Source organism: Carassius auratus, chromosome 26 (assembly GCF_003368295.1).
Source record: "Carassius auratus strain Wakin chromosome 26, ASM336829v1, whole genome shotgun sequence".
Classification (NCBI taxonomy): Eukaryota; Metazoa; Chordata; class Actinopteri; order Cypriniformes; family Cyprinidae; genus Carassius; species Carassius auratus.
The window spans coordinates 17,445,699-17,472,626 of NC_039268.1; the positions used below are offsets into that span (position 1 = coordinate 17,445,699).

General features: G+C 35.3%; 2 protein-coding genes across 5 annotated transcripts; one reads left to right on the forward strand and one right to left on the reverse strand.

Annotated features, from left to right (window-relative positions):
• Positions 1-1,269: 1,269 nt before the first annotated feature.
• Positions 1,270-15,845, forward strand: pgap6 (post-glycosylphosphatidylinositol attachment to proteins 6). Of its 3 annotated transcripts, none has more exons than XM_026204566.1 (13): positions 1,270-1,600; positions 1,850-2,027; positions 4,527-4,737; positions 5,122-5,246; positions 6,127-6,389; positions 6,489-6,817; positions 7,299-7,392; positions 7,481-7,598; positions 7,734-7,873; positions 7,956-8,134; positions 9,258-9,404; positions 10,676-10,792; positions 12,757-12,804. In XM_026204566.1, exons 1-13 carry the CDS (start codon positions 1,429-1,431, stop codon positions 12,784-12,786), a joined length of 2,103 nt encoding a protein of 700 aa, XP_026060351.1. In that variant the 5' UTR covers positions 1,270-1,428; the 3' UTR covers positions 12,787-12,804. The 3 variants fall into 3 exon arrangements, with proteins under 3 accessions (XP_026060351.1, XP_026060350.1, XP_026060352.1); XM_026204565.1 differs by lacking the exon at positions 12,757-12,804 and adding an exon at positions 13,824-15,845 and having other exon boundaries at positions 1,271-1,600; XM_026204567.1 differs by lacking the exons at positions 1,270-1,600; positions 1,850-2,027; positions 12,757-12,804 and adding exons at positions 3,154-3,306; positions 13,824-15,844.
• rgs11 (regulator of G protein signaling 11) lies at positions 14,708-26,816 on the reverse strand. 2 transcript variants are annotated; one of them, XM_026204568.1, is made up of 17 exons: positions 26,704-26,816; positions 25,968-26,064; positions 24,880-24,930; positions 23,522-23,628; positions 23,353-23,404; positions 23,146-23,204; positions 22,961-23,037; positions 21,754-21,835; positions 20,021-20,086; positions 19,732-19,755; positions 18,966-19,027; positions 18,674-18,787; positions 18,454-18,569; positions 17,395-17,482; positions 16,953-17,091; positions 16,551-16,633; positions 14,708-16,480 (listed from the first exon to the last, which is right to left on the reverse strand). In XM_026204568.1, exons 1-17 carry the CDS (start codon positions 26,764-26,766, stop codon positions 16,354-16,356), a joined length of 1,407 nt encoding a protein of 468 aa, XP_026060353.1. In that variant the 5' UTR covers positions 26,767-26,816; the 3' UTR covers positions 14,708-16,353. The 2 variants fall into 2 exon arrangements, 1 of the variants encoding a protein (XP_026060353.1); XR_003275878.1 differs by lacking the exon at positions 14,708-16,480 and having other exon boundaries at positions 17,403-17,482.
• Positions 26,817-26,928: the final 112 nt, after the last annotated feature.

Genomic DNA, 26,928 nt, shown 5'->3' on the forward strand with positions numbered 1-26,928 from the left:
GTGTGTGTGTGTGTGTGTGTGTGTGTGCTCAGCATGAGTGAATATGAGCTGGATGCAGGGCAATAGAAGAGCTAATGACCAGCAGTGGAGAGCACAGCATCTGGACTAACATATGCCAGAGCAAAAGAACACTTAACTGCAGCTTCGGGTTGGTAAGACAGCATGTAATGGCTTAACCATCCGTCAGCCACGGGTGGACATTACACATGATTACAAGATTTAGAACGGCCCTTCTGTTTTGTCTTTTTACAAAAAAATTAAATAAAAATAAATAAAGTGCTACATATATATATGAAAACTACTGAGATATGTTCGTGGCTTTTAACACAACAGTTTGAGTGCTTGACAAGCAGATGGCACTGTTGCTGTTTTCATAAATTCTTACTATAAATCTGGAGGATGATAGTCGCAGTACATATTTGACCCTGGAGCACAAAACCAGTCTCAAGTCGCCGGGGTATGTTTGTAGCAATAGCCAAAAATACATTGTATGGGTCAAAATGATCGATTTTTCTTTTATGCCAAAAATGATTACAATATTAAGTTAAGATCATGTTCCATGAAGATATTTAGTAAATTTCTTACCATAAACATATCAAAACTTCATTTTTGCTTAGTAATATGCATTTCTATGGACTTAATTTGGACAATTTTAAAGACTAAATAGCCAAAAATACATTGTATGGGTCAAAATGATCGATTTTTCTTTTATGCCAAAAATGATTACAATATTAAGTAAAGATCATGTTCCATGAAGATATTTAGTAAATTTCTTACCATAAACATATCAAAACTTCATTTTTGCTTAGTAATATGCATTTCTATGGACTTAATTTGGACAATTTTAAATATCTCGGCCAAATATTGTCCGGTCCTACTATACTAATGGAAAGCTAATTTATTCAGCTTTCAGAAGATATATAAATCTCAATTTCGAAAGATTTGTGGCCCAGGGTCATATATAGTAATAATAATAATAATAATAATAATAATAATAATAATAATAATAACAAACAAACAAACAAACATACAAACAAACTAGTAGCCTACTTGCTGCAGTTTGACTTATTTATCAATCATCATTTGTTTTATTGTTTTGTTTTATTCCAAATACTTTTTAATGATTAAAAAGTAAATAAATAAAATAGTAAGTAAATACAATGGAAAGGTGTTTTTTGATGTTGTTGTTTTTGGCTCATGAATATTAATCAGGTCCCCCTGATGACGTTGCATGGCAACCATTCAGAAGCGTCCCGCAGGAAATTCTTCTGCAACGTAGTCTTTTCTAATGTATATTGCGATGGACCTTGGGAATTAATGAACATTTATTTATAGACAACCACACGCTTGGCTCGATTGGCATTTTAAAAGAACGACACGAACCTTAAGTAATTTTTATGAGAGGCGAAGAGGAAGCTATGCATACGTATGAGGCCGACGTCCAGTATTTCTGTTTTGAACCAGGAAGTAACGTGTCACAACAGTCCTCAGACATTTGAAGAACACTACAATGGGCTGACTGAAGAAATCGTAAACTGCAATATGGGAAAAACACTTGCACCGTGCCTTCTACTGTTTGTTATCGCTGGCTGTTTTGGCGGTAAGTTTTTGCGAACGATTTAGAAATCATAGGTATATTTGTGGTATTTAACAATAAGTTTTTCGCTCTTACCCAAATGTCCCTTATATAGGCATGGATTTTCGTAAATATTTTTAGTCGTTTAGGTACTCTAGTATGTTTATGGATGAATAAGTCTCTACATACGCATGTTTGAAACGAATAAAAGGATCTCGCTTCTTGTGATTGTGTACGTCTGACGCCACCATGACGTCACGCTCTGCCCCCCAGATCTCACTTACTTGAACGGGATCTACTCTAAAGCGCCTCAAAGGTTGTCCAAATACAGCTGGTTCGGTAACGTTCGGCTCCATCACTTCAGAGTACCGGAGGATGCGGTGCTCGTGCGGTGGCTGCTCACCGTCTCACGGGGATCCGGACTCAACTGTGGCAACCAAAACATCACTGTGTATGTATGGTGAAATTATGACATAATGCATATATTTAAAGAGCTTTCAATATTCAAATTAACTTTTGAAAGCTTTCCCGCGAGAACAATACATGTTTCCCTCCAAAAAGCATGCTTTTAGGTAAAAGTTTGAGTAAATTTAACGGAGAACTTGCTATTATACACACTGTGATGAAATGAAATGTGATAAAATCCTGAAAACCTCTTTAAAGGAGATTTACATGGTTTTATAGTTGTAATAATAACTGTAGTTGCTATGGCATTTTGGCAGAAATTATGTTACTGTGGTAACCCATTTGAAAACATGTCCAAAATCAAGTGTGGGTTTTAAGGTTACTAATGGTTTATAAATATTTCAAGTTAACATGAAATGAAAATGTACCCGTTCTGTTTTCTGAATGCATGTTATAGATCTTACTGTGAAGAATGCATGTTTCTTTCTCTCTTTTTTAATGTTTTGAACCTTGTTATATTCAAACAAAATATTACAACTGGGGCCTGTTTCCCAAAGGATTAAGTGAAGTGAAAGGTTAAGTGAAAACTCTGAGTATGTTAACCCTGAAATGAGGGAAACTCTAGGTTTTCTGTTTCAGAATGGGAGGTTTGTCAAACCTGAGAAAGCAGGGTAAGTCAAGCCGTTTCTGAAAGAGAGCTAAGTAACCATGGTAACTTACTCTCTGAACCTAACCTAAACCTAAACCCAGAGTTTCTTTCGGTCTCCTATCCCTTTTTAAACACTTCATTGATGCACGCTGGAAAAATGCTCTTCTTACTAAGTACCCCCCCCCCCCCCCAAGTACAAATATATAAAAAAATAGAATAAAATAAATATTGATTCTCTATATAAGAAAATGATATAAGATACTTAGTCTTGTTTAAATTACAATTTATGCATTTAGCAGACGCTTTTTAAATTATTTTTTTAATGCAACTTACAGTGCATTCAGGCTATCAATTTTTACCTATCATGTGTTCTCGGGGAATCAAACCCCCCAACCTTGCGCTTGATAGTGCAACGCTCTTCCAATTGAGCTACAGGAACACTATAATTATTTATTTATAATGCATCCTGTTACTTTATATGTCTCCCGGCTGGCCTGGGAACGCCTCGGGGTCCCCCCGGAAGAGCTGGAGGAAGTGGCTAGGGAGAGGGAAGTCTGGGCGTCTCTGCTTAGACTGTTGCCCCGCGACCCGGCCCCGGATAAGCAGAAGATGATGGATGGATGGATGGATGGATGTTACTGTATAACAATTTTGAGGGGCAAATGGGCCTAGTACAGTATGTATCTGCCAGTATAAAGTATAACTAGCATCCAATTACTATTTACACTATACACTTAGCCTGTTGCAAAGAAATGCTACTTTTACATGTTAAATAGAATATATCACGATTTTCACTGTACATTTTTTCTGTAAATAGCATCTACAGCTACTTGCACTTAGCCTACTGTAAATAGGATCTATCACTAAGAAAGTATGTTAATTCCACTTAGTGTAAATAGCCACTGACGTATTTTTCTTATTCTATTGGCAGATCATTTGTAAAATAAGAAAAATGCACTTAAAATACTATTATTAATATTATTATTTTATATATATATATTTTTGCCCATGAGATACCATAATATGATTAGCTATTAGTTCATTAATCTAACGTTCTGCCAGTTTTCACCTGTGATATTATAACACAATTTTTATTGAGTCTGAAGTATGCAGACGGCTTTTTGGCGGGAGCTGTTGCCATGGTGAATCGTAATATCGGCGCTCTATTGATAATGGCTTTTTATAGTTGTGGTGCAAGCACTTAACTCAGAAGTTCAAGTAAGTCAACTCAGAGTTCAAGTTTAAACTCAGAGTTGGTTGAACCTCCTTAGTGAAACGGGCCCCTGGTCTTGCAGGACTTGCTTACATCTGTGTCCACTTTTGTGTTCAACGTCCACAGATACATAGAACCAAGTCCTCACCCTACTTGGTTTTCTTCTTTTTTTTCAATGATTTATGGCAAAATATGGAAGAAAACATCTGTTTGTTTTCAGTTTTACAGGTTGAAATATTGTAATTAAAATGATGGCGTGTTGCATGTGTTGATGAATCTAAGAATTATATCCTTGGAGGTCTTTCTTAGAGATCACTTCTTGGAGACTGCGTATACAGAATACAAATTCTCATGAGAACTCTTAAACTGAGAAGACCAAGATTATTGTATACTGCATCAATACCAGAATACCTGCTTTAACATTGGAAATATGCTAACTATTAAAGAGAACACACAGATGTCTATATACTAATATACTTCTAGAAGATAACAACACACATTTTTAGCAGCTAAAATGCACCAACCAATTAAGGAAAACTGTTTATCAAACCATTTCATGGGGTCTTTAAACCTAGGTTGCCCCAGATACTCTTCCTGAAGGAAGCACTGTACACTGTAATAGATAATTAATCCTAATTATGTCTCTTAACATTGACTTCTGTCCATCTAATGCACATCAACAGGCACTTTAGGGCAGGAGCTCCCCCGGTAATCAACCCCATAGAAACAGCCTTTCCAAACTCCACATCTGTGTCTCTTGCTCACAATTTGACGCTGACCATTCCCAGTGGACAGAGCGGCAATGTGACACTGTTCAATGTGACCCATCCCAAACCTGGAGACTGGTTCCTTGCTGCTCACATGCCCAAGGATGAAGGGAAGATAGAGCAGCAGGTATGTGTGCGTGCGTGTGCGTGTGCGTGTGTGTGTGTGTGTGTGTGTGTGTGTGTGTGTGTGTGTGTGTGTGTGTGTGTGTGTATGTGTATGTATCTATATATATATATATATATAGGATTACCTATATAAATGTGAAACCTTTCTAAATCAATACATTAGCTTGTATTTAGTTAAAAATGCCAAAAACAGTAATATTGTGATATATTATTACAATTTAAAATAACAGATTTTCTATTTTAATATATTTTAAAATGTAACTTATTCCTGGGATGCAAAAGTTGATGTTTTATTTTATTTATTTATTATTATTATTATTTTTTTTTTTTTAAGAAGAAGAACAGTAGAAGTAAATGTGTGATTGTTTTTTGCCGTCTGTTTTAGGGACTGCCGTCTTGCTCATACCTATTTCAGGCACAGATGTTTTTAAGGAGAGCTGCTGACCTGCCAATCCTGCAGCACAACATTCCACTCTATCAAACACTAACTACAACCCCAGCTTTGTTTAAGTATGATCTATGTTCATGTGTTTGTATCAAGTAAAATATGTACACACACACACATATAAACACTACCAGTCAAAAGATTTTTTATGTTTTTTAAAGAATTCTCTTCTGCTCACCAAGCCTGCATTTATTTGATTAATAATATAGCAAAAGCAGTAATATTAGGAAATAATTTTACTATTTAAAATAATTGCTTTCTATTTGAATATATTTTAAAATGTATTTTATTTATTTATTATTATTATTATTATTATTATTATTTAAAACAGTTATGTAAAAAAAAATCAGGATTCTTTGATGAACAGAAAGAGCTAAAGGTCAGCATTTATCTGAAATAAAAAGCTTTTGGAACTATTATTCACTATACCATTGAATAACTGGGATTCAGTATAATTTTTTTCTTTTTTGGGGGGGGGATTAATAAAATTAATTAATACTTTAGCAAGGATGATAAAGACATTTATAATATTACAAATGATTTCTATTTCAGATAAATGCTGTACTTCAGAACTTTCTGTTCATCAAAGTAACTTCTCTTCTCAGTTGTTTTCAATAATAATAATAATATTAATAAATGTTTTTTGAGCAGCAAATTAGAATATTATATATGTAACTGGAGCAATGATGCTAAAAATTCAGCTTTGAAACTGACAGGAATAAATTAATTTTTTTTATATATTAAAATAGAAAACAGTTATTTTAAATAGCAAAAATATTTCAATACTTTGGATCAAATACATAAATGCAGGCTTGTTGAGCAGAAGAGTCTTCTTTACAAAATATTTAAAAAATCTTACTTTTCAAAATCTGGGTAGTCTATATATGTATGTATGTATGTAAAGTAAGTTTCTGTTTTGAAATATTTTGTGCCTTTTCTGTTTAGGGTCTTTGTTCCAGAGTTCACCTCCAGGTTGGATGTTTTCATCTTGAACTGTTCTGTAAAGCTGGGAAATGATTGCGGGCTGTCAATCACTGTAGGCTCCAGCACTTTGAGGCAGGGCTCAGAGGTGAAACAGAACTGTTCAGGGTTAGAGAGCTGCTCCGCATCCGTCCTCATTCCCCCGTGGAACAGCTGGTTGCTGGTTACTGTTGAGACTAGTCAACCAAACACGACCATACCTTTTAGCATTTCTGCCAATGTCACAGGTTTGTTTTGATGAATCTTTCACTGTAATACATTTTTTTTTGTCAGTTATTGCTTAATTCTTTAATGTCTTTCTCTCCTCTTTCACTTCATCCACACAGTGGGATGTAAACCTCTGAGCGTCTCTTCAGATTTCAACACCTCAGCCTTTATTCGTACCATCACTGCTCCCCAAAGCAACAGCTCAGGTGGCCTCAGTAACACATCCGTTTCCATGAGAGACCAGCCGGGCCTCCGCGCTAACAGCTCTGAGCCAGTGTGCATGAGAAGCCCTTCAGTGCTCAGAGATGAACAGGATGTGCTATCACTACGCTTCATCGTTTCCAGCAGCAACCTAACCGTGACCTCAGACCTTCCCACTGTGCTCACACTTGAGCACTCTCCTGGTGACAGTGGCGGCACGTTTGTTGTACAGCTCCACTTGAACACTGTAAGAATATAATATAATATTGTCTGTGAGATTTTTGAATCATTTTAAAAGAAGTCTTTTGTGCTCACCAAGGCAGTGTTTATTTCATAGAATTGAAATAAAAACATTAAAATTATGTAACATTATTACAATTTAAAATAACTTTTCTTTCTTTATTTATTTTAAAATCTTATCTATTTCTGTGATGGCAAAAGCTTATTTTTCAGCAGCCATTACTCCAGTCTTCAATTTTAGAAATCATTCAAATATGCTGATTTGTTGCTCAAGAAACATTTATTATTGTTTTTTTAATCAGTGTATCGAATGTATGTGTGTGTGTGTGTATATATACATCTCACAGCCACTTCTATTATTTGAGCACAGCATATTTACTACAACCACTGTGATATCAATAATGAATTGTTACTCAGTTATCCTAGTAACTTTATATAATTAAAAATACAGAAAATTACAAAAATGTATTCTTGTGCTTGTGGCATAGAGTTCTTTGGTTGGCGGATTTGCTCGTGTCAAAGCATGTCTCACACCTTCTGCTCCTGTACTTCATGTCAACCTCAGCCAGACTTGTGCTACAGGTCAGTCACATTCAAATTTGTGCAATGCCTGTTTACTATTCTCCTGCATGTCACAGTTGAAGCTCTTTGCATATGTGTGTGCTTGTAGGGCTTATGCAGGGCTATTCTCTGAGCGTGAGCAGCAATGAATCACAGGCTCTGTTGAGGATTCCGTTTCCAGACACAGCAGTGTGGTACCTCAGCCTCCAGACCGTGTGCAATGACAGGTCGGTTGTGAAAATTCAGTGCTAAACTAGCACACACAGTAAGATCAACCTGTCCTATATCTCTATATTGTATTACTTCAGATATTCCTAAAGCACCTTCTGAGCATTATTTATGGTCCTGTGTTGTCCTTCCAGTGTCGACTGCAGGAACGCATCCGCGATAGTGAGTGCGTCTGTAAGTGTGAGTGCGTGCATTGATGACTGTGGACCGTATGGAGAGTGCAGACTGCTACGCACGTACAGCTACCTCTATGGCGCATGTGTATGCAAAGCAGGTAAACAAACACACATGCAAACAACTGGCCATAAATCATCAAAATGAAAGCGACTGAGTTTGTTACTGTTTTCTGTTGACAGGTTGGCAGGGATGGGGCTGTACGGATGGAGCGACTGCGCAGTCATACTCCCGGCAGATGGCTGCGGCTCTGCTCCTCACCCTCAGTAACTTTTTCTTCATCCCACCCATCGTTGTAGCACTTTACAGAGGATACCACGTTGAGGCCACCATCTACTTCTTTACCATGTTTTTCTCCACGGTATGTTCTTATGTTATAATTTTATCTATCTATCTATCTATCTATCTATCTATCTATCTATCTATCTATCTATCTATCTATCTATCTATCTATCTATCTATCTATCTATCTAATCTGTTTGTCTGTCTGTCTGTCTGTCTGTCTTTCCATCTGTCTATCTATCTATCTGTCTGTCTGTCTGTCTATCTGTCTCTTTCTGTCTATTTGTCTGTCTGTCTATATTTATCTGTCTGTCTGTCTTACTGTCGTTCCGTCTGTCTGTCTGTCTCTTTCTGTCTATTTGTCTGTCTGTCTATATTTATCTGTCTGTGTGTCTTACTGTCTTTCCGTCTGTCTGTCTGTCTGTCTCTTTCTGTCTATTTGTCTGTCTGTCTATATTTATCTGTCTGTCTGTCTTTCCATCTGTTTATTTATCTATCTATCTATCTATCTATCTATCTATCTATCTATCTATCTATCTATCTATCTATCTATCTATCTGTCTGTCTGTCTGTCTGTCTGTCTGTCTGTCTGTCTGTCTGTCTGTCTGTCTGTCTATCTGTCTGTCTGTCTTACTGTCTTTCTGTCTGTCAGTCTGTCTGTCTCTTTCTGTCTATTTGTCTGTCTGTCTATATCTATCTGTCTGTCTGTCTGTCTGTCTCTTTCTGTCTATTTGTCTGTCTGTCTATATCTATCTATCTATCTGTCTGTCTGTCTGTCTGTCTGTCTCTCTGTGTGTCTGTCTGTCTGTCTGTCATTCTGTCTGTCTGTCTGTCTGTCTGTCTTACTGTCTTTCTGTCTGTCAGTCTGTCTGTCTCTTTCTGTCTATTTGTCTGTCTGTCTATATCTATCTGTCTGTCTGTCTGTCTGTCTCTTTCTGTCTATTTGTCTGTCTGTCTATATCTATCTATCTGTCTGTCTGTCTGTCTGTCTGTCTCTCTGTGTGTCTGTCTGTCTGTCTGTCATTCTGTCTGTCTGTCTGTCCGTCTATCTATCTATCTATCTATCTATCTATCTATCTATCTATCTATCTATCTATCTATCTATCTATCTATCTATCTGTCAGTGTCTGTCTATCTATCTGTCTGTCTGTTTATAATACATGTTGCATATTTTGTTGTCATAATGATGATGTCTGTTGCAGTTTTATCATGCATGTGACCAGCCCGGAGTGACTGTGATGTGCATCATGGACTATGACACTCTGCAGTTCTGTGATTTCTTGGGTTCTGTTGTGTCAGTGTGGGTGACCATTGTGTGCATGGCACGGCTCCAGGATCCAGTAAAATATGTAAGTGCTATATTATGTATATTTTTTTATTTTAATCATAAATGGCCATTATTGTTGTTAATAATGTGCACACCTCCCACAGAGTAATGGTAGATGTGTTGGCGCCTTGTAATTGGTGGAAGGGGTCATACAGCATCTTTAATAACTAAAGATTGATTGCTATTGGTATTATGACTATTTTTATTCAAGTGTGAATGTTACCAATGTCTTGTTACACATTTGTAGATACTATGTACCAATGTGTACTTTCACTGTGGTTACATACTACGTACACATCTAGTTACTATGTAAGCACACAGATATTAGGGACACTTAATATTAAGTAGGATCAAAATTTTAATTACAACATACCAGCAGACAGCTGCAGGGTGGAACTGAAACTGCTGTATTGTGCCATTAAATTGTACCATTGTGCTGTCATGTACATTCATGAAAGTATCAAATGTCTTTATCACCTTTTAAACTGCAATGGAACTATTGTGGAATGGGCCTTAAATAGCACGACATGTTTAACTAGACCTACCTGTTCTTTAAAGGAAATGTTGTGATAGTTCATACCAGCTATTGTTACTTTGAAACAATACAAACCAAAAGCCAGTAAAACATTTTTATTTATAGTCATGTTATTATGTCTATAAATTAGAAGAATGATTTGTTAACTAAGTGTTCCTGTGGCTCAGGTGGTAGAGCATTGCGTTAGCAGTGCAAGTTTGTGGGTTCGATTCCCAGGGAACACGTTAGGTAAAAACTGTTAGCCTGAATGCACTGTAAGTTGCTTTGGATAAAAGCGTCTGCTAAATGCATACATTTAATTGTAATTTTAATTTAATTTAACTGATCAATAAACATAACATAACATTATATATTAAATATTATATAATGGTTTCCCCCCTTTTAGTCAAGGAAATTGTAAGTTTGCCTTGTCAATTGTCATTTTCTATTCAGAATGAAATATTAGACTTCAGTAAACACCCCCAAACTATTACATATAATGTTTCATATAATGAATAGAATGTGGGTCCTCTGTTGTAAATGTTCTCATGCTTCTGATGTCAGATTTTTAGACTGGGAAGAAAGTTTTTAGTTCTGAAACAGTTTACTTATTACAATGAATTTTTATTTTATTTATATAATTAAATGATGATTTACAATACGACCCCTTTACATGTATATGCTAAACACTTTAATCAATAATTAATAATTATTAATTATCTACTTAAAGTTTGTGTTGGATGTCAATTTTAATAGCTTATTTTGTTCTTACATTGCAGCTATTGTTTATGGCGGGCACTCTTGTCATTTCTATGGCGATGCAGTTGGACCGCAGGGGACTTTGGAACCTTTTAGGTCCTGTCCTGTTTGCTTTGGTCATTATGGTCACTTCCTGGGTGAGTTAGACTTTTCCATTACTCCAAAACATTGAATTCTTCATGTATTCATTGTATTTCTTGTTTTTTGATATTGTGATAGAATAATGACAGGGATAGGTTTTAAATGTGTAAATACACTACTTTTCATTAAGAGGTTAAGAGAATTTTTTAAAATAAAATTAATTTGTTTATTCAACATATATGCATTACGTTGATAAATAAATAAATAAATAAATAAATAAATAAATATATATATATATTAGGGTTGTCAGTTTAACGCGTTAACTTAATTAATTAGTAGGGATGCACCGAAATGAAAATTCTTGGCCAAAACCGAAAAAGAGAAAACCAAGGCCGAAAACCGAAACCGAAACACCGAAAGAAATTATGCCAATTATTAGTACCATTGCATTTATTGCTATGACCGTGTACTAACTTTACTAAAATTAAGACATTGCAATTGCATAAATTAATATTAAAGTTTCAAAGATAATTACAATTACATAACTTATTTAAAAAAAAACATAAAAATACACAATTAAAAATGATGCAAATATTTATTAAGCACATTGCAACAATGCACAGTATAAAATAAAATTCAAACTAAAAATGTATCCCACTCATGTGTATATTTAATAATAATGTACAGGCCTACTGGCCTGCAGAAAGGTTTTAAAATGAACATTTCTCTCATAAAAACAAAGTGCATTTAGGTGAAGTGCATTTGAAATTTTTTTATGTAGGACTAGAAAGTGCATTACTTCTCCAGTTGGCAAGACTCTTATCACTTCTGGGGATGGGGACTTCAGACAGATAACCATCTAGCTGTTGAGCAGTTGAGCTTGTCATCTGCCTGACATCTGAGAAATATTTGAGAGAGTGTATTTAAATAGGGCCAGGGCATAAATAAACAGAATTTATCTGTCTGTATCTGTATCTGGCAGAATTCCACTGAACATATCAGACAACGATGGTGCATGCCCCTCATCTGGAGCAGAGACCAGTCTTTTTTTTCTGCGCTCTGATCTGTCTCCTGCGCTTGGCGCTTCTCCGTCTCCACGCGGGTTCTCCGCATCCAGCGCGGCCTGGATCATTTCTCGTGCGCGCTGCCTTATTTCCGCATCCAAGTAACGTTAATGGTCTTTATAACGCGGATCAAGCACATTCGCGATGAAGTGCAGAGGATCCGACAAGATCTCTGTGAGACGTGTGCTAACAGACTCTATAAGACTGTACTTTTCTTTGTTTTTACTTCGTGATCCGTCTTAATTTCTTTGTTAGGAGACGTTTTAGTGCTGCGAATAAAGGAATACGAAGAGAGAGAATGTTCTCACTGGTGTTAGGTGAATGTCGCGTGGAGATCGTTGTCTGCCTTATGCAGGTGCACGTGCAGGTTGCGGTTTCTGTTTGCGTTATCACAACATTTCGGCCGTGTTGTTTCGGTGATAAAAGTCTATCGGCCGAAAACCGAAAAGGCCATTTTCGGCCGAAAATTTTCGGTGGCCGAAATTTCGGTGCATCCCTATTAATTAGTTATGAAAAATAACGCGATTAAAATATTTGAACACTGTAAACGCCGTCTCTGTGCAAAACAGCAGTGTTTAGTTTCTGAATGAATCTGCATTTTGAACGAATCATGTAAATCAATGATTCAAAGGCCCATTCAAAAAGAGAGACATTTACTTTTACATCCCTGAATGAATCAGCCTTTTGAACCATGAACTTATCCAATGAATGAATAAATGACACATAAAGACATTTACTGCCGCCACCTGCTGGCAGATTTAGTTTATTATTTAGAGAATAACAATAATAAAATCCTTAAAGGGGGGGTGAAATGCTCGTTTTCACTCAATATCCTGTTAATCTTGAGTACCTATAGAGTAGTACTGCATCCTTAATAACTCCAAAAAGTCTTTAGTTTTATTATATTCATAAGATAAAGATAGTTTGTACCGATTTTTCCCGGAAAAATACGACAGACTGGAGGCGTGACGTGTGGGCGGAGCTAAAGAATCACGAGCGCCAGTAGGCTTTTGTGTTGAGAGTGTTTGGAAGCTGTGACACAGATCCAGAGGCTGAAATTTAACAAGAGCAGCATCAGCAAACGACGTCTCTATGTGGTATGTACTGAAACTGTATATATTTGCTTAGCGGTTTTGGAAAATGACTAAGTTCCACTTTATGTCGTCTTTTTTTTTTTTTAAGCTGTACATGTGGAAAGTGCAGTTTGATGACAACATCGCATGTTGTTTACTTGATGTGCTTACACGCTGATAGCTAAGTTAACAACACAGAGATATTTGAAGCAGTTTTACTCACCGCATGCGGTTCCAACACACGATCATGACCCTTTTTCGTTGGGACTGCATTATCCTTAAGAAATAAACGATGTGCAAACCCGGCGTCAAACTGGGCCTTGTTTGTAAAACAAGCATCTTCGAAATGCAGGGAACAAACAAAAACACTTGCACAACTCCGTTGATGCTCTGTAAAAATAAACTCCATCCACTGGTCCCTTAATGCCGTTTTTTTTTTTTTTTGGTAATCTGTGCAGGGTTGTCTTGCCCTGGCAACCAAAAACACACTTCTCTGAAATTTCGCAACGCTCTCGCTCTGATCAGTGAAGTCTGTTGTGCTCTCAGTGCTCTGCTATACGGGAGCACGCTCTTCCGGCAGAAGTGCCTCAGGACCCATATAAGGAAATTCCGCTCCATCTAACGTCACACAGAGCCATACTCGAAAAAAAACTTTCCGAAACTTGTGACAAACCGGAAGGAGTATTTCTGGAACAGAAATACTCCTTCAAACGTACAACTTAATTTTTGAAACTTTGTCCATGTTTAGCATGGGAATCCAACTCTTTAACAGTGTAAAAAACTCAGTATGCATGAAATAGCATTTCACCCCCCCTTTAAAGGGATAGTTCACCCCAAAAATATAACTTTCTGTCATCATATATTCACCCTCATGTATTTTCAAACCTTTCTTTTGTTGCACATAAAAGAAGGTGTTATTTCCTGTCCTGTTGACTTGTGTTACCTGACAGGTTTACAGAGGAGTGAAAAGGCATCAATGCTATCCTCCGTTGTGGCGCCGCTGGGTGTTGTTCCTGCTTCCAGGCATCGTATCTGCATTGATTGGTGTGTGCGTGTACGTCTTCGCTCAGACCGACAGCAACTACTACTACACTCATTCCATATGGCATGTCATGGTGGCCACGAGCGTGGTCTTCCTCTTACCACCCCGTGAAAAACACATCCCCCCCTGGGGCTGGACCAACAAAATCTGTAGCTACAGGAGATGCAAAAATGAGAAAGTAGAGCTTTACACTGTCACCTAAATACACTGCTATTGATATATGCACAAACTGTGCATTTGAACAGTTTTACAAACATTAGTGGTTAGCTTAAAGAAACACTACTTAAAGGAATAGTTTACCCAAAAATGTCATTTTTACTGTCATAAACCCATAAACCAAATCAATGGAACACAACAGGAGATTCTTGACAATTAATAGTGACACAACAAACTTTTTTTTCCACCTCACAAAGCTATTGTGACTTCAGAAGGCTTCAGTCATGTAGACTACATTTATGGTGCTTTTTGATGAATGAAAACTTCTCCTTTTGTGTTTCATGGAAGAGAAAAAAAAACTGCTTACAGGTTTGAATGAAGTGAGGGTGAGTAAATAATGCAATAATTTGCATTTTTGAATGAACTATTCCTTTAAACAGGATACTTTTACACTTTTTAACTTTTTTAAATGAATGATTTCACAGAGAACAACAGCAATGTCAATTATTTAAAAACGAAAACAAACAAAAGTCAACTTGCTGAATGTCATTTGACCCAGTTTACCCCATGAAGCACTTTTGAGAGTTCAATTTATCAGCATTTGTGATGTTCTTTGTCTTTATTGTATTTTTTTAAATCTCTTTTGAGAAAAACACTACTGATTTCAAGGTCTATTCAGCACTTTTGTCCATTGATTTTTATAGCACTTCATTGAATCTGCACCCGCAGAACTGGGATTTTTTTCTGCAGAAATGATTTTTTTTCAAAACCAGCACAGAAAATAAAGAAATTGCAGATTCTCTCTGGACCTACTTATGACGTTGAGGATCGTGTTGGGCATTGTGATTACCAGAGAGTACTGTTGTCTGTGTCTCTGAGCTATTGTTTGCATACACTGGAGAACAGGTGCAATAGTTCCTCGATTAATAGCCAGAATTGTTTTACACTATTATTTATACCACTGTCAGGAATGTATAAGAAATGACCTCCCTTCTTCCTCCCTGAAAGCCTTGGAAATTTTCTTGAGATTTTGTTCTTCCGTTTCCTAGGGGAAGAACTTCTTAAACTCGCTTTAAATTGTGTTTGTTTGATGTTACCAGTATGTGAAATTATGGTTGTATGCCAGTATGAACGGCTGTGTCTCCTTACTAGGTTAAAGGTGTATATGTGTGTGTAATAAGTATCTGACGTATGATGACATGATGTATTTAAGATGAGCTTCTGTATTGTTCAAGGCTTTACATAGATATGCATAATTCTGCACTTCTGAACCCTCAGGCCAGTATAAACTTGAAGAGGCATCTGTGGACGTTCTTTTAAGTTAAGATTTTACATAGCAGCTGTCCTTTAAAGATCAAGTGTATGTAAATCAGCATCTCGGGTTTCCATTTAACGTGATTCATCTCTTGTTTTCCAGAGGAGGTTAGGATTGGAATATTATACAGATGTTTTACAATGTTTTATATTCATTTAGTATCGGGATTGATATTGAAAAGAAATATAATAGTTTATTTGTAGATCTGCGAATCCCAAAACCTTTTCTTCTTTCTTATGGGATTTAGTTTTGATTTAATATTGCTTATGATGATCCTTGTTCTTCTTTGTGTCCATTGGTAGGCCTTGTAAGTTGCACATATATGCACTTGTGTTTGGGGTTGAGAATGAAGCAGTGCAGTCACAGAGATTATGTTTCTTTATTCTTGTTTTTATTTGTGCTCTTGATTTCTGTCTCCTCTGTTTCTGAAAATGATCTATATGCCAATAAATGGAGAAATAAATAATTTAATGATTATTTAAAACTGGTTTCTTGGATGTTCTTAGACGGATGTACTCTGTCCATTCAAGTATTCACTGAAGCATGTGATGTTAAAATATGTCAATAAACTGTAACAATAGTACATTTATAGCAGAAAGGAAAAACGTTATATCAAATAAATACATTAAAAACATAACAAATGTGTGAAAAGAGCAAGTTACACTTAAAACACTGAAGAAAACACATTTGTTGAACAGCTGAAAGTTGGTAATATATCTGTTGTCTTACGGCATTATTGCTACACCATAAATAGTATCTGTGAAATGCATGATAAGCTGTATTTCTAAATATCATATAGAGAAATGTGAACCGGAATCTAGCAATCTTATTATATAATGAACTTTAGTTATGACAAATGTTATGTTAGTTATGAGCACAACAAGAAGCAATGCAGGTGCCACTTACAGCTGTGTTAGGTAACATAACAGCACAAAATAAAAAAAAGCAGTAAATATTGTGTGCATGTTTAAAGCCGGGATGCTGTTCCGGAATTAGAGTTGGAGTTCTTTGCCTTCCCATCATCCTCTGCGGTTTGGGTGGCGAGGGCAGGCGAGGGGCTGGAGTGACGCTGACGACGCATGAACGGGAAAACACTGGACATACACACAGACAAACATTATAAGACATCTCTTCCTCTGCAGACTGAGCAAAAGAGGCTCTTACCTTTTTTTGGTTTCCTGTGGTACTATTGCTCTGGCTAATAAGTTCTTGTAGAGTTCAGATTTGAGATAACGAGGGTATGAATCCTACAAAGAAACACAAAAGACATTTATTGAACTTTAGAAAGAATATTCAAATCTCTTTAGCATCTTTTCATATCACAAAGGCCTTGTTTACAGTATTAACATCATATGACCCATATTCATTTACATTTACATTCATTCAGTCACATGGGAGTCTTCACTTCTTTAGTTTAAAAGTTTGGGGTCATTATGTTTTATTCCACAATTGTCACAATATTATTGTATTTACTGTATTTTTGATCAAATAAACGTCTTTCCAAATCTTTCAAAAATAAGATCAACCCCCACATTCTGCATTAGATCACAGAGCTGAACATTATACCTTTTTCATGAGAAAGTAAATGTGCATTTGAGCATCATCCAAGACAAAACGATGAGGGCGCTTGAGTCCTTCCAAGGTCTTTTCCATGGTCTTGCTGTCAATATTCACCCAGCGACTTGCACCAGGAGCCAGGAACTGCCTGATAGATTATAATGGAGATCAGTTACAAAGTTCAGCAAAAAAACCACATGAGGTGACGAGAAACTTTCATTCATATATGGCACACTGATTAAGTATATACAGTACAGTACATACTTACTGTTTTAGTGTATATATACATAGATTTATTTTTGTGATGGTGAAACTAAATTTTTTGGAAAACCATAGTATATTTTGTTGATGAATAGAAAGTTCAAAAGAACAGCATATTTAGAATAGAAATATTTTGTAACCTTATAAATGTCTTTAAGATTGTTGCATGGATAAAATCTTAAGGTCATACTTGTAAACCTCATCCACTTTCTCTGGAATTTTTGCAGTCTCTCCGTGACGAACGTCTTCACAGGCCTGCCAGAAACACAGGTTCTCCGCTGATAACACGAGAGAAACCAAGAGAGGAACAAGAGAGAAGCACCCAGGAACGGGGACAAAAGAAGATGATGAGAAAGAGAACGGGGAGAGAGAAACATGAAAAATTGTTGCATTATTCATATATACAGAGTATGCAGCAGGATAAAAACGGAATCTATTAAAGCTCCAGAATTACAGAAGGGAACGACAGTTTTGGGACGCTCTTCAGAACTGGGCTAAAATAAAAGATGTTTATATAAAGAGGGATTCAGACAAACAAACCACAGTGATTTGGAAAATTCCATGGTATTGTTTGATGTGAATACAATTTATACTAAAGACCAGCTGGTATTGATTTAATACAACAGTACCAAATCATTTATGGTTTAAGTTTCTGATACGCAGAACTGATTTTGAAACAATTCTAATAACTAAAATATACATCAACAGCCAAAGATGAACAGATTGCTACAAAGATTTCAAGAAACCTGTATATTTATTATAATTAACACCTGGCCAAAGCTGCATAAAGTAATGTAACTAAAATTTTAAATAAGTCTTTTGTAATCTAAGATTCTGCACTTTTTTGCTCACTAGCGCTAGCTTATGCTAGTTTTGTTTTGAATATTAAGATGTTTAAAATGTTACAAAAGATATAGTATACCTAGAGACTGGAGGAATGATGTTAAAAATTCAGCTTAGCATCACAGAAATAAATTAATAGGTCAAATATTATAATTGCAAACGTTATCTGTAAACGCAGTTGTTATTCTATATAGCCCAACCAGATGGCGCCATTTTCTAGTAAAACACATATTGAACTTATTAAGTATTGGTCAAACCAATTATGTGTCTATATTTATCCAGTACTTCAGTACACAATATGTCTATGTACTACGTTACTACTACCTGACGCTATAACTATACTATGGTATATCACAGTCCTGTTTGTAAGTGTCATGAATACTTTTGTTAATTTGTGTGTGTGTACCGCTGAATTCTTTCTCCAAATACGTGAGAAACTCTTTTCTTCCCATCGGGTCGTTGAGCAGCTCCATGAAGCAAAAGCTCCAGCGCTCCACACGCAGTTTCGTCGGCAAAGCCACTCTATTTCAGGAAAACAGAGATATACAGACAAATACTGACCTTCAGACAGAACATTAGTGTACTTCAGTTTTAAATGGTTATTCATGTTTGATCATGTGACTCACGTTTCAGAGGTCATGTTCCAAAACATGATATCATCTGTGATCCAGGGGTTGCTGGGAAGACATCCTTGCATTATGGGGTCATGGGGCTGGTACTGCTCACAGTACTTAACGTAACTGCACACACACACACACACACACACACACACACACATGTAAGGCCAACACAAAGGGTTATGGTAAGAGTTCTTTTTAAAAGATACTTTTAGGACAGTCCATTAGCTCTAGCCTGGAGTCTTAGACTTCGGCAGAGTACACACACACACACACACACACACACACACACACACAGTACCTCTCAAGGCAAATGGAGGACTTTACACGATTCCTTGCCAGGCTTATCCTGTTATGCTCAATCTAAGGTCGTGTACCATAAAAACACAAAAAGAATAGAAGAACAGATAGTGCTGCATAAGTAAAGATTTATGTTTTTTTATATTTTTTTTTTACAAATAAATATTATTATTACAGATATTAGAATAATTTAGTTTGAATGCTTTCTCTATTTTTTTTTTTTTTTTGTAAAAATCATAGTTGTAGTATAATTATGTTTTTTTAATGTCTCTTTTAGACTCCGGGCTACATTTATTTAATCGAAAAGCCACTAAAAACAGTGAAATGTGGTCACAATAGAAAATATATTTGAATATATTTTATTCATTTGAATTTTCAGCAGTCATATGCATACATACAGTATATATATATATATATATATATATATATATATATATATATATACATATATTTTTTGGGACGCTCTTTAATCATATATATATATATATATATATATATATATATATATATATATATATATATATATTTATGCGCACACACACACATTTCTCTGTAGTCAGAGTCCTTGTGCAAACAAAAATCTTACTGGATTATTACAATTAATGGCATAATGAATGTAAACTGATATTGCCTAATGACACACTACAGAAAAAGATAGAAAATATCTGACATAAAAGCATCCATCTATTTATACTTTTGTTATAATACTTTTGGCATCCACTGTATGGTTTTAAATCAGTTGACCACCTGCCATTCAAATTACTCACCTCTTTTTTGTAGAATTCTGCATTCTTTTCTGAAATGCACAATGACAAAATATCATCAAAATATATTAGCTTTCTTAAAATTAATCACTTTCTGATCTTGCAATGGAATGAAATGACAGCAAGAAATGAGGCAGTGTTTTAGAGATTACTTACTTGAACAAGGATGCATGATTTAAAAAAAAAAAAACAGAAATAAAGAGAAAAAGCTATAGATGATGCTTGAACATGAGAGATTCTGCTGTGAATGTTTGTTTATATATTGTTGTGTTGTGGTGGTCTGTTTACTGACCAGCTGCACTCGTGTGTTCATGGTTCTTCTTTCCGGTCCATGATCTATACTGTCCTGCGTACCGGGCTGAAAATGTGTTCACAAAGAGATACTGTATATGAATCAATGACAAAATAACGATGTTTACGATCAAACGCATGTGCCAAGCCCTTAGAAATATGATCTCTGTATTCATATTGGTATCTTCTGAAATGTATAGCATTAAACATGGAGTATGTAAGCATAAACATATCTTAATCTTTATTATCAAATATAGTTTTCACATCAGAATTTTTTTTAAATCATATTTACTAATTTTAAATATACAAGTTTCAAGGTTTTTTTTTTTTTTTTCTTAAGGTTATGTTTTCATACAAACCTAAACTAGCCCTGCCGCTTGCTGGGCTTTAAAGAAGTCCTCCTTTCAGTGACATCATGTCCTGTTTTTTAATTCTTTTTTTTAAACAATTTAAACAATTTAAAATGTAAATTGTTTCAAAATTCAAAAAAAAAAATTCTCAGTGTTGTGAAAAACAAATCTGATTTTTATTTTATTTTTTACAATCTAAGAACAAATACACCATCTTAACATTTTTATTTTCTCCACATCAGAAATGATTAAATTATATTTTTACTGTAAATTCATAAAATTCAAAACATGTTCATCATACAAGATATATACGTCACTGTCCAGAGAATTCATTATAAATATACAGTATTTGAAAAATATCGTGAGCCTTGATTTTACAGGCTTTCAGACTAACCCAAATAACAGTAATGTCTGCCAGGTGGATTTACAGCATTTTCACAGAATTAGTAAACCACACACACACACACACACACACACACACACACACACACACACACACACACACACACACACACACACAGTGACAATATATGAATGAAATGGTCTCTAAATCCACCCCAGATTAAATCATCAGCTGTATTCCTCATTAAAATGACCTTTTGCAGGGGTTCAGGAGTAACATAAGAAACACACACATACACACACACACACACACACATACACACACACGCTGTATACTAGTGGCCAGTCTCACATACACACACACAGCCATACATACACTAAAACACACATATTCACTTAGTAATAGAATATCCTCTTAAGCGCTCTGCCAAAAGATGGAACCATTAGAGATATACCAGCACGTACACACACACACACACACACACACACAATCCTTCCGGTTCAGTATGCTACTATTTCATCCATCAAGACACTTAAGCTCATGTTAAAGCAATCCATATATATCCTTTGCACTCATGTGTGAGTGTGTTTCAAAGCCACCAATGTGTTCCACTCTATTTCTCCTTTTCTTCTGCCAGAATCTGCCCTCCCTTTCTCCTGATCTCCTCTCACTCTGTCCCCTTCCCCCTTCCCCCTTTTTCCTCTGCTTTGCAATGCTTTTAACTGACTGGCTGAATATTTCATAAGCAGAAGCTGGATAGAGATATGATGGCACGTGCCAGAAGGGCACAGATGCTGTGGCTGCTTAAGCATCATACACTGACTAATGCATTTAACATGCTTTCAATTTCTATATCACATTTCTGAAAGGTGATACGCAGTATGTTACTTTTTTATGTTTATTTAATTCATGAACAGACAAAGACGGCAACCTTGATGGATACTACCATGTTACTCCAATGTACTTCAAAGAATACTATGGTGTAAGCATTGCCATGGCATGTTTTGTTATCGTTGTGAGTTTACAGTGTTCGGGACTTACAGGAGGTCTGTTCACTAGCCAGTAAGCTTGTTCCTGACACTCCAGTACGATACGATCTGCTTTTCGACGCTGTTTTGATGCCCTTAAATATAAGGAAATGAACAAGATAAGGCCAATGCACAGACATAAAGAAACTCTAGACAGCAACCATCAGAAAAATATTTTATATTGATTTTTTTTTTCAACATTCAAAAATATGTTTAATATTTAATAGTGCATAAAACTTGAGTTTAAAACATTTAGAGCTATATAAATTATTTGTATGCAAGGAAGAATTGTTTAAATTGCAAAGGAGTGTAGTGTATCCACTACAGAGAATTTTGTGATTTTCATGCCATTTTTGTTGTTGTTTATTGTGTAAATTATATTTTCCATTTTATTCTTAATTTAAATGAAAGGCAAAGTAATTTTTTTTTGGGGGGGGGGGGGGGTTGTCATTTTATTAGCTTATTTTTTATATATTCTTATATATATATATATATATATATATATATATATATATATATATATATATATATATATATATATATATATATATATATATTTTTTTTTTTTTTTTTTTTTTTTTTTTTTTTTTAATTGTCAGTACATAAAATAAAGTGAAAATGAGAATTTATGCAGTGGCAACTAACTGAAATGAAATACATTTCAGTTTTTTATATTTTATTTCAGTTAACATTTATTTTAGCATTTAGTGGTTTACTTTCAGTCAACTATAATACAATTTAATGAAAGTAAAACCTTTTATATATATATATTATATATATATATAGATTTTATATATATATATATATATATATATATATATATATATATATATATATATATATATATTGCTAATGTTGAAACCTGGTTTATTTATTTTGTGTTGTTTAAATCAGTTCTAGTATTCTAACTTCAATGGAAATGTATAAACACTTTTAACTAAATATTTAAATATTTAGAAAAAATATATTTATTTTCATGGTTGTACCTATAGGTGGTATTTTCAGCATTTACTTGTTTTTAAACAATTAACAAATGTTTTATATGGTTTATAATTATTCAAAAATGTGATTTTTTATTTTTTAATATAATTTAAATTATTTTTATATGCTACTTTTATAATGTAGACAATCGAGGGCTAAATGTAATAGGCCGATGAGAGTGTTAAGCGTGTGTGTGTGTGTGTGTGTGTGCATGTTTAGTAATGGAAAAGGATAGTTACCTGAGCTGCTCTCTTGCCTGCATCACAACAAAGTCCCAGGTGTGGTTGATACGTTTATGTAAGGCATTATAGCACTCCTAACAAAGACAGAGATTGAGAAATGAACAACAGATGGCTTCATTGCTTCGTGATTACATTGTACAGTCTTGTTTCTCTATGGTGTGGCTGGCATTTGACCTACATACCTTTTCATACTCAATTAGTTCTCCTTGTTTTCGGATATTCTTCTTGGCCAAGTAGATTGCTTAAACACATAAATAAGTCCACGTATAATAGATTTACCCTCTGAATCTGCTGCAAAATATCTCCTTTTGTACTGAAGCAAATGTATTTTGGTTTGGCACAACATTTTGGTAAATCATTTTATGTTTTGAACAATGGGAAGATCTCACCATAGTCCAGTTCTGAAGCAGGCCAGCGGGTCGACATCCAGTAATACGGCGTCTGATAAAGACAGAGGTTCATTCAGTTGTGCTGAATTTGAAAATGGAAATTTATAAACTGCTGACATGACATGGGATTTTATGTAAATATTGTGTAAGTGTGTGCATATATAAATACCTGAAAACGATATGATGAATCGTCAGCTTTCAGAATAAGATTTCTTGGCTCTTTTAAAGGATAAATGTATCCATACTTTATAAAGAGTTGTCCAACGTGCAATGCCTCTAAATAAAGATGAAAAAATACACCCACACAAGTACAAAAAAAGAATATTTTTTTTAATTAAAAATATAAATAATTATAGAAATAAAACCAAGGATTTACATTGGTTTAGAATTGTTCATTGTGCTAGTGAATTTATTTAGAAATAATTACAAAACAATTGGCAAGTATGACATTTTGATTTAGAAAGACTGAAATAGTATTTTCATAGTTCATACAACATACATCAAATAATCATTGTTTTATTTATGTTATGTTGAGCACAAAACGGGATATTTCGGAGAACGTTGGTAACCAAAGAGTTAAAGGTAGCCATTGACTTCCATAGTATGTTTTTCCATACCATGGCAGGCAATGGGTACCGTCAACAGTTTGGTTACCAATATTCTTCAAAAATATTTTCTGTTGTGTTCAGCAAAATAAAGAAACCCATATAGGTTCGGAAGGACATGAGAGTGAGAAAATAATGTCCGAATATTCAAATTTTTTTATTTCCCTTTAACTAAAATAGAAGTAAATGATTTGGTAATACATACATTTCATCTAGTGGTTTCCTACACAAGGTGTTCCCTCACTGCAGTGCACAGATCTGCCAAACTCTCTGGAGTCTTGTTTATTCCACACACAGCTGTGTGCAGCATTACTTGTTTATTAGAGCTTTTCTGAACCATGCAGCCTGTTCTCTGAGAGTGTGACATTTTTGCATTTATTATTAAAAACCTTGCACACAACTCAGCTTACATTACATAAAATCTGACTTTAATTTTAAGCAACTTTCATATGCAATTCAGCTCCCTGTGGTTGTGTGTGTGTGTGTGTATGTTTTGAAGTCCCCCAGGATAACGCATGGAGAATAATGTCATCTCTGGAGAACACTCTCTATAAACCACACACAGGTAACTGCAAATCTCCAACAAATACACCACAGCAGATAGCATGGAAACTATTACACACACAGGCTCTGACATGCACACAGTTAGTCTGAAATCATGAGTTTATGAGCACTGTTTTATTCATTTTAAATGTATTACTTTTATGCACACTTTAAAATAATGGCCTGTTATATCACATTCTCTGAAGAAAATATGAATTGTGCTTGTCCATGCAAAAGTTGCTGACACTTTAGTTTAATAAATAATAAATTTTACTCTAAACGACAATTATCATCATTGTTGCAATCAAGTACAATTCCAATGTTATGTATCAAAAGACAAAGTATCAATATATACTTATAGGTTATATTAATCTCCTACCTTCATCGGAGATAGAAAACTTCTTTATCAGCCATTCAACAATGTCTACACCTGTATGAAATCAAAGAATATGACTGTCAACATAAACGCGGTGTGTCAGACAAAAGAATGTATCCTCTGCAGTGAATGGGTGCCGTAGAATTAGAGTTGAAACAGCTAAAAAAACATCACAATAATTCACAATTAATCCACATGTAGTCCATCAGTTAATGTCTTGCAAAGTGAAAAGCTGCATGCTAACTTTAAAGCATTACTTCTGGCCAAAATATGAGTCCATAATCTATAATTATGCTTCCTACAGTGAAAAAGTCTATCTCCTGTTGTCCTCTCACATCAAAATCTACCAACATACTGGTGTTTAAACTGTTTTTGCTTGTAAGCAGTGCGTGATCTGTGCTTATTTCTCTCCTGATTCAAAAGAGACAGCTTATTCTACCTGGACGCAATGATCTGAAGTTACAAATGTCTTAACAAACGCACAGGTTTTTGCTGCACAAGACATTAATTGATGGACTGGAGTTGAGTGGATTAGTTATTGATTATTGTGGTGTTTTTATCAGCTGTAGAGACTGTCATTCTGACGGCACCCATTCACTGCACAGAATCCGTGGTATTATTACTTTAAGTGACTTTGACTTAAATTTCTAAATCTTAAATTTGCTGAAGAAAGTCATTTGTTCATTCACACGTAGCCCGGTGTCCTCTGAGAGACAAGTGCAGGGGCAAAACATGCACTGTTAGACTAATTAATAGCAAGAAAAATGAGCGCAGAGACTGAAAGCACACACACAGGAGTCTAATTTCACTGCGCAAGCTTCTATTGATTCACTGTCCTCATACACACTCGAGAATTTATGAGATACGCATGGATACTTTGCTGTTAAATGCAGATGCTTTCCACAGTAATAGTGGGAAACTATCCTAGTTGTGCCTCAACTGTCTCTCTAATCGTGCCATAACATGTCAGAGGCTGGAAAATACGAGGAACAGTCATGTCCATTTGGGATTATCAACAGAGTGAGTGAAGCTTGAAGTTTGCTGCAGTCAGAGAGAGAGAGAGAGAGAGAGAGAGAGAGAGAGAGACTCACCAGTCATTGCATGTGGTATGACCGTAATAAGGAGACGCTGATTGCGCAACTTGATGCCCATATCAGGGTCCTGCATGGATATGATCATTCGCTCCATCTGTATGTGGGCATATGTGAAATATTAGTACTTTTACATATTCATGTATCATACCACACAACTATTTTGCGAACTGCACAGAAGCTAAAATGTGATTAAAATTGTGAATAGCGTAAATATAAATAATATAAAAAGTTACAAGTTCCTCTATAAACAAATACATAAAAACCTTCATCTTGAATAATAATAATAAGTCTGTTATTTGCCAACTATTCAGGCTATTAACAATAAAGAGAACTTATATTATTTAAGTTATAAATTACCAATTCAAACATTCTCATTGTATTAATTAGGGTGATTTAAAATTACAAAACAGCAAAAGCATCAATACAATAAGCATAACAGGAAGAGTGGATTGTTTTGTTGGATTATTTTTTTTTTTACCAACTCCAGTTATATAAATCAGTTATATAAGTAGCCTAAGAAAATGCAAGCACAACTATGCAAATCCAGAACATTTACAGTAAAGAAATGTTAGTTTCGTATTTAACACGTTGCGAGGAAAAGTTCCTATACAGTGTCTTTATAGGCAACAACTGCAGGATGATTAAACTCTGGCTGGTTTGCAAAGATGACAGTATGTTCTGCAGCAGATTTATGATTGTGAGAGCTAAATGCAAATCGACTTTGGTGACTTACCTTAGTCAGACAGGGCATTTGCTGGCGCTGCACTCCATCCTGACTGAGTGTGTTGATGGTCATGTTGACAGCTGCTCGTGTGTCCTGGATGTGAAGTTGAAGAGAGCTGGATGATGCTCTCAGTCTGCTGTCCCGTCAGAGAGGCGATGGGGTGGCGCTACATCCGACTACAGAATACTCATAATTAGGCATCAAATAGCGCCTCCCAGTGTTGATTGATTCAAA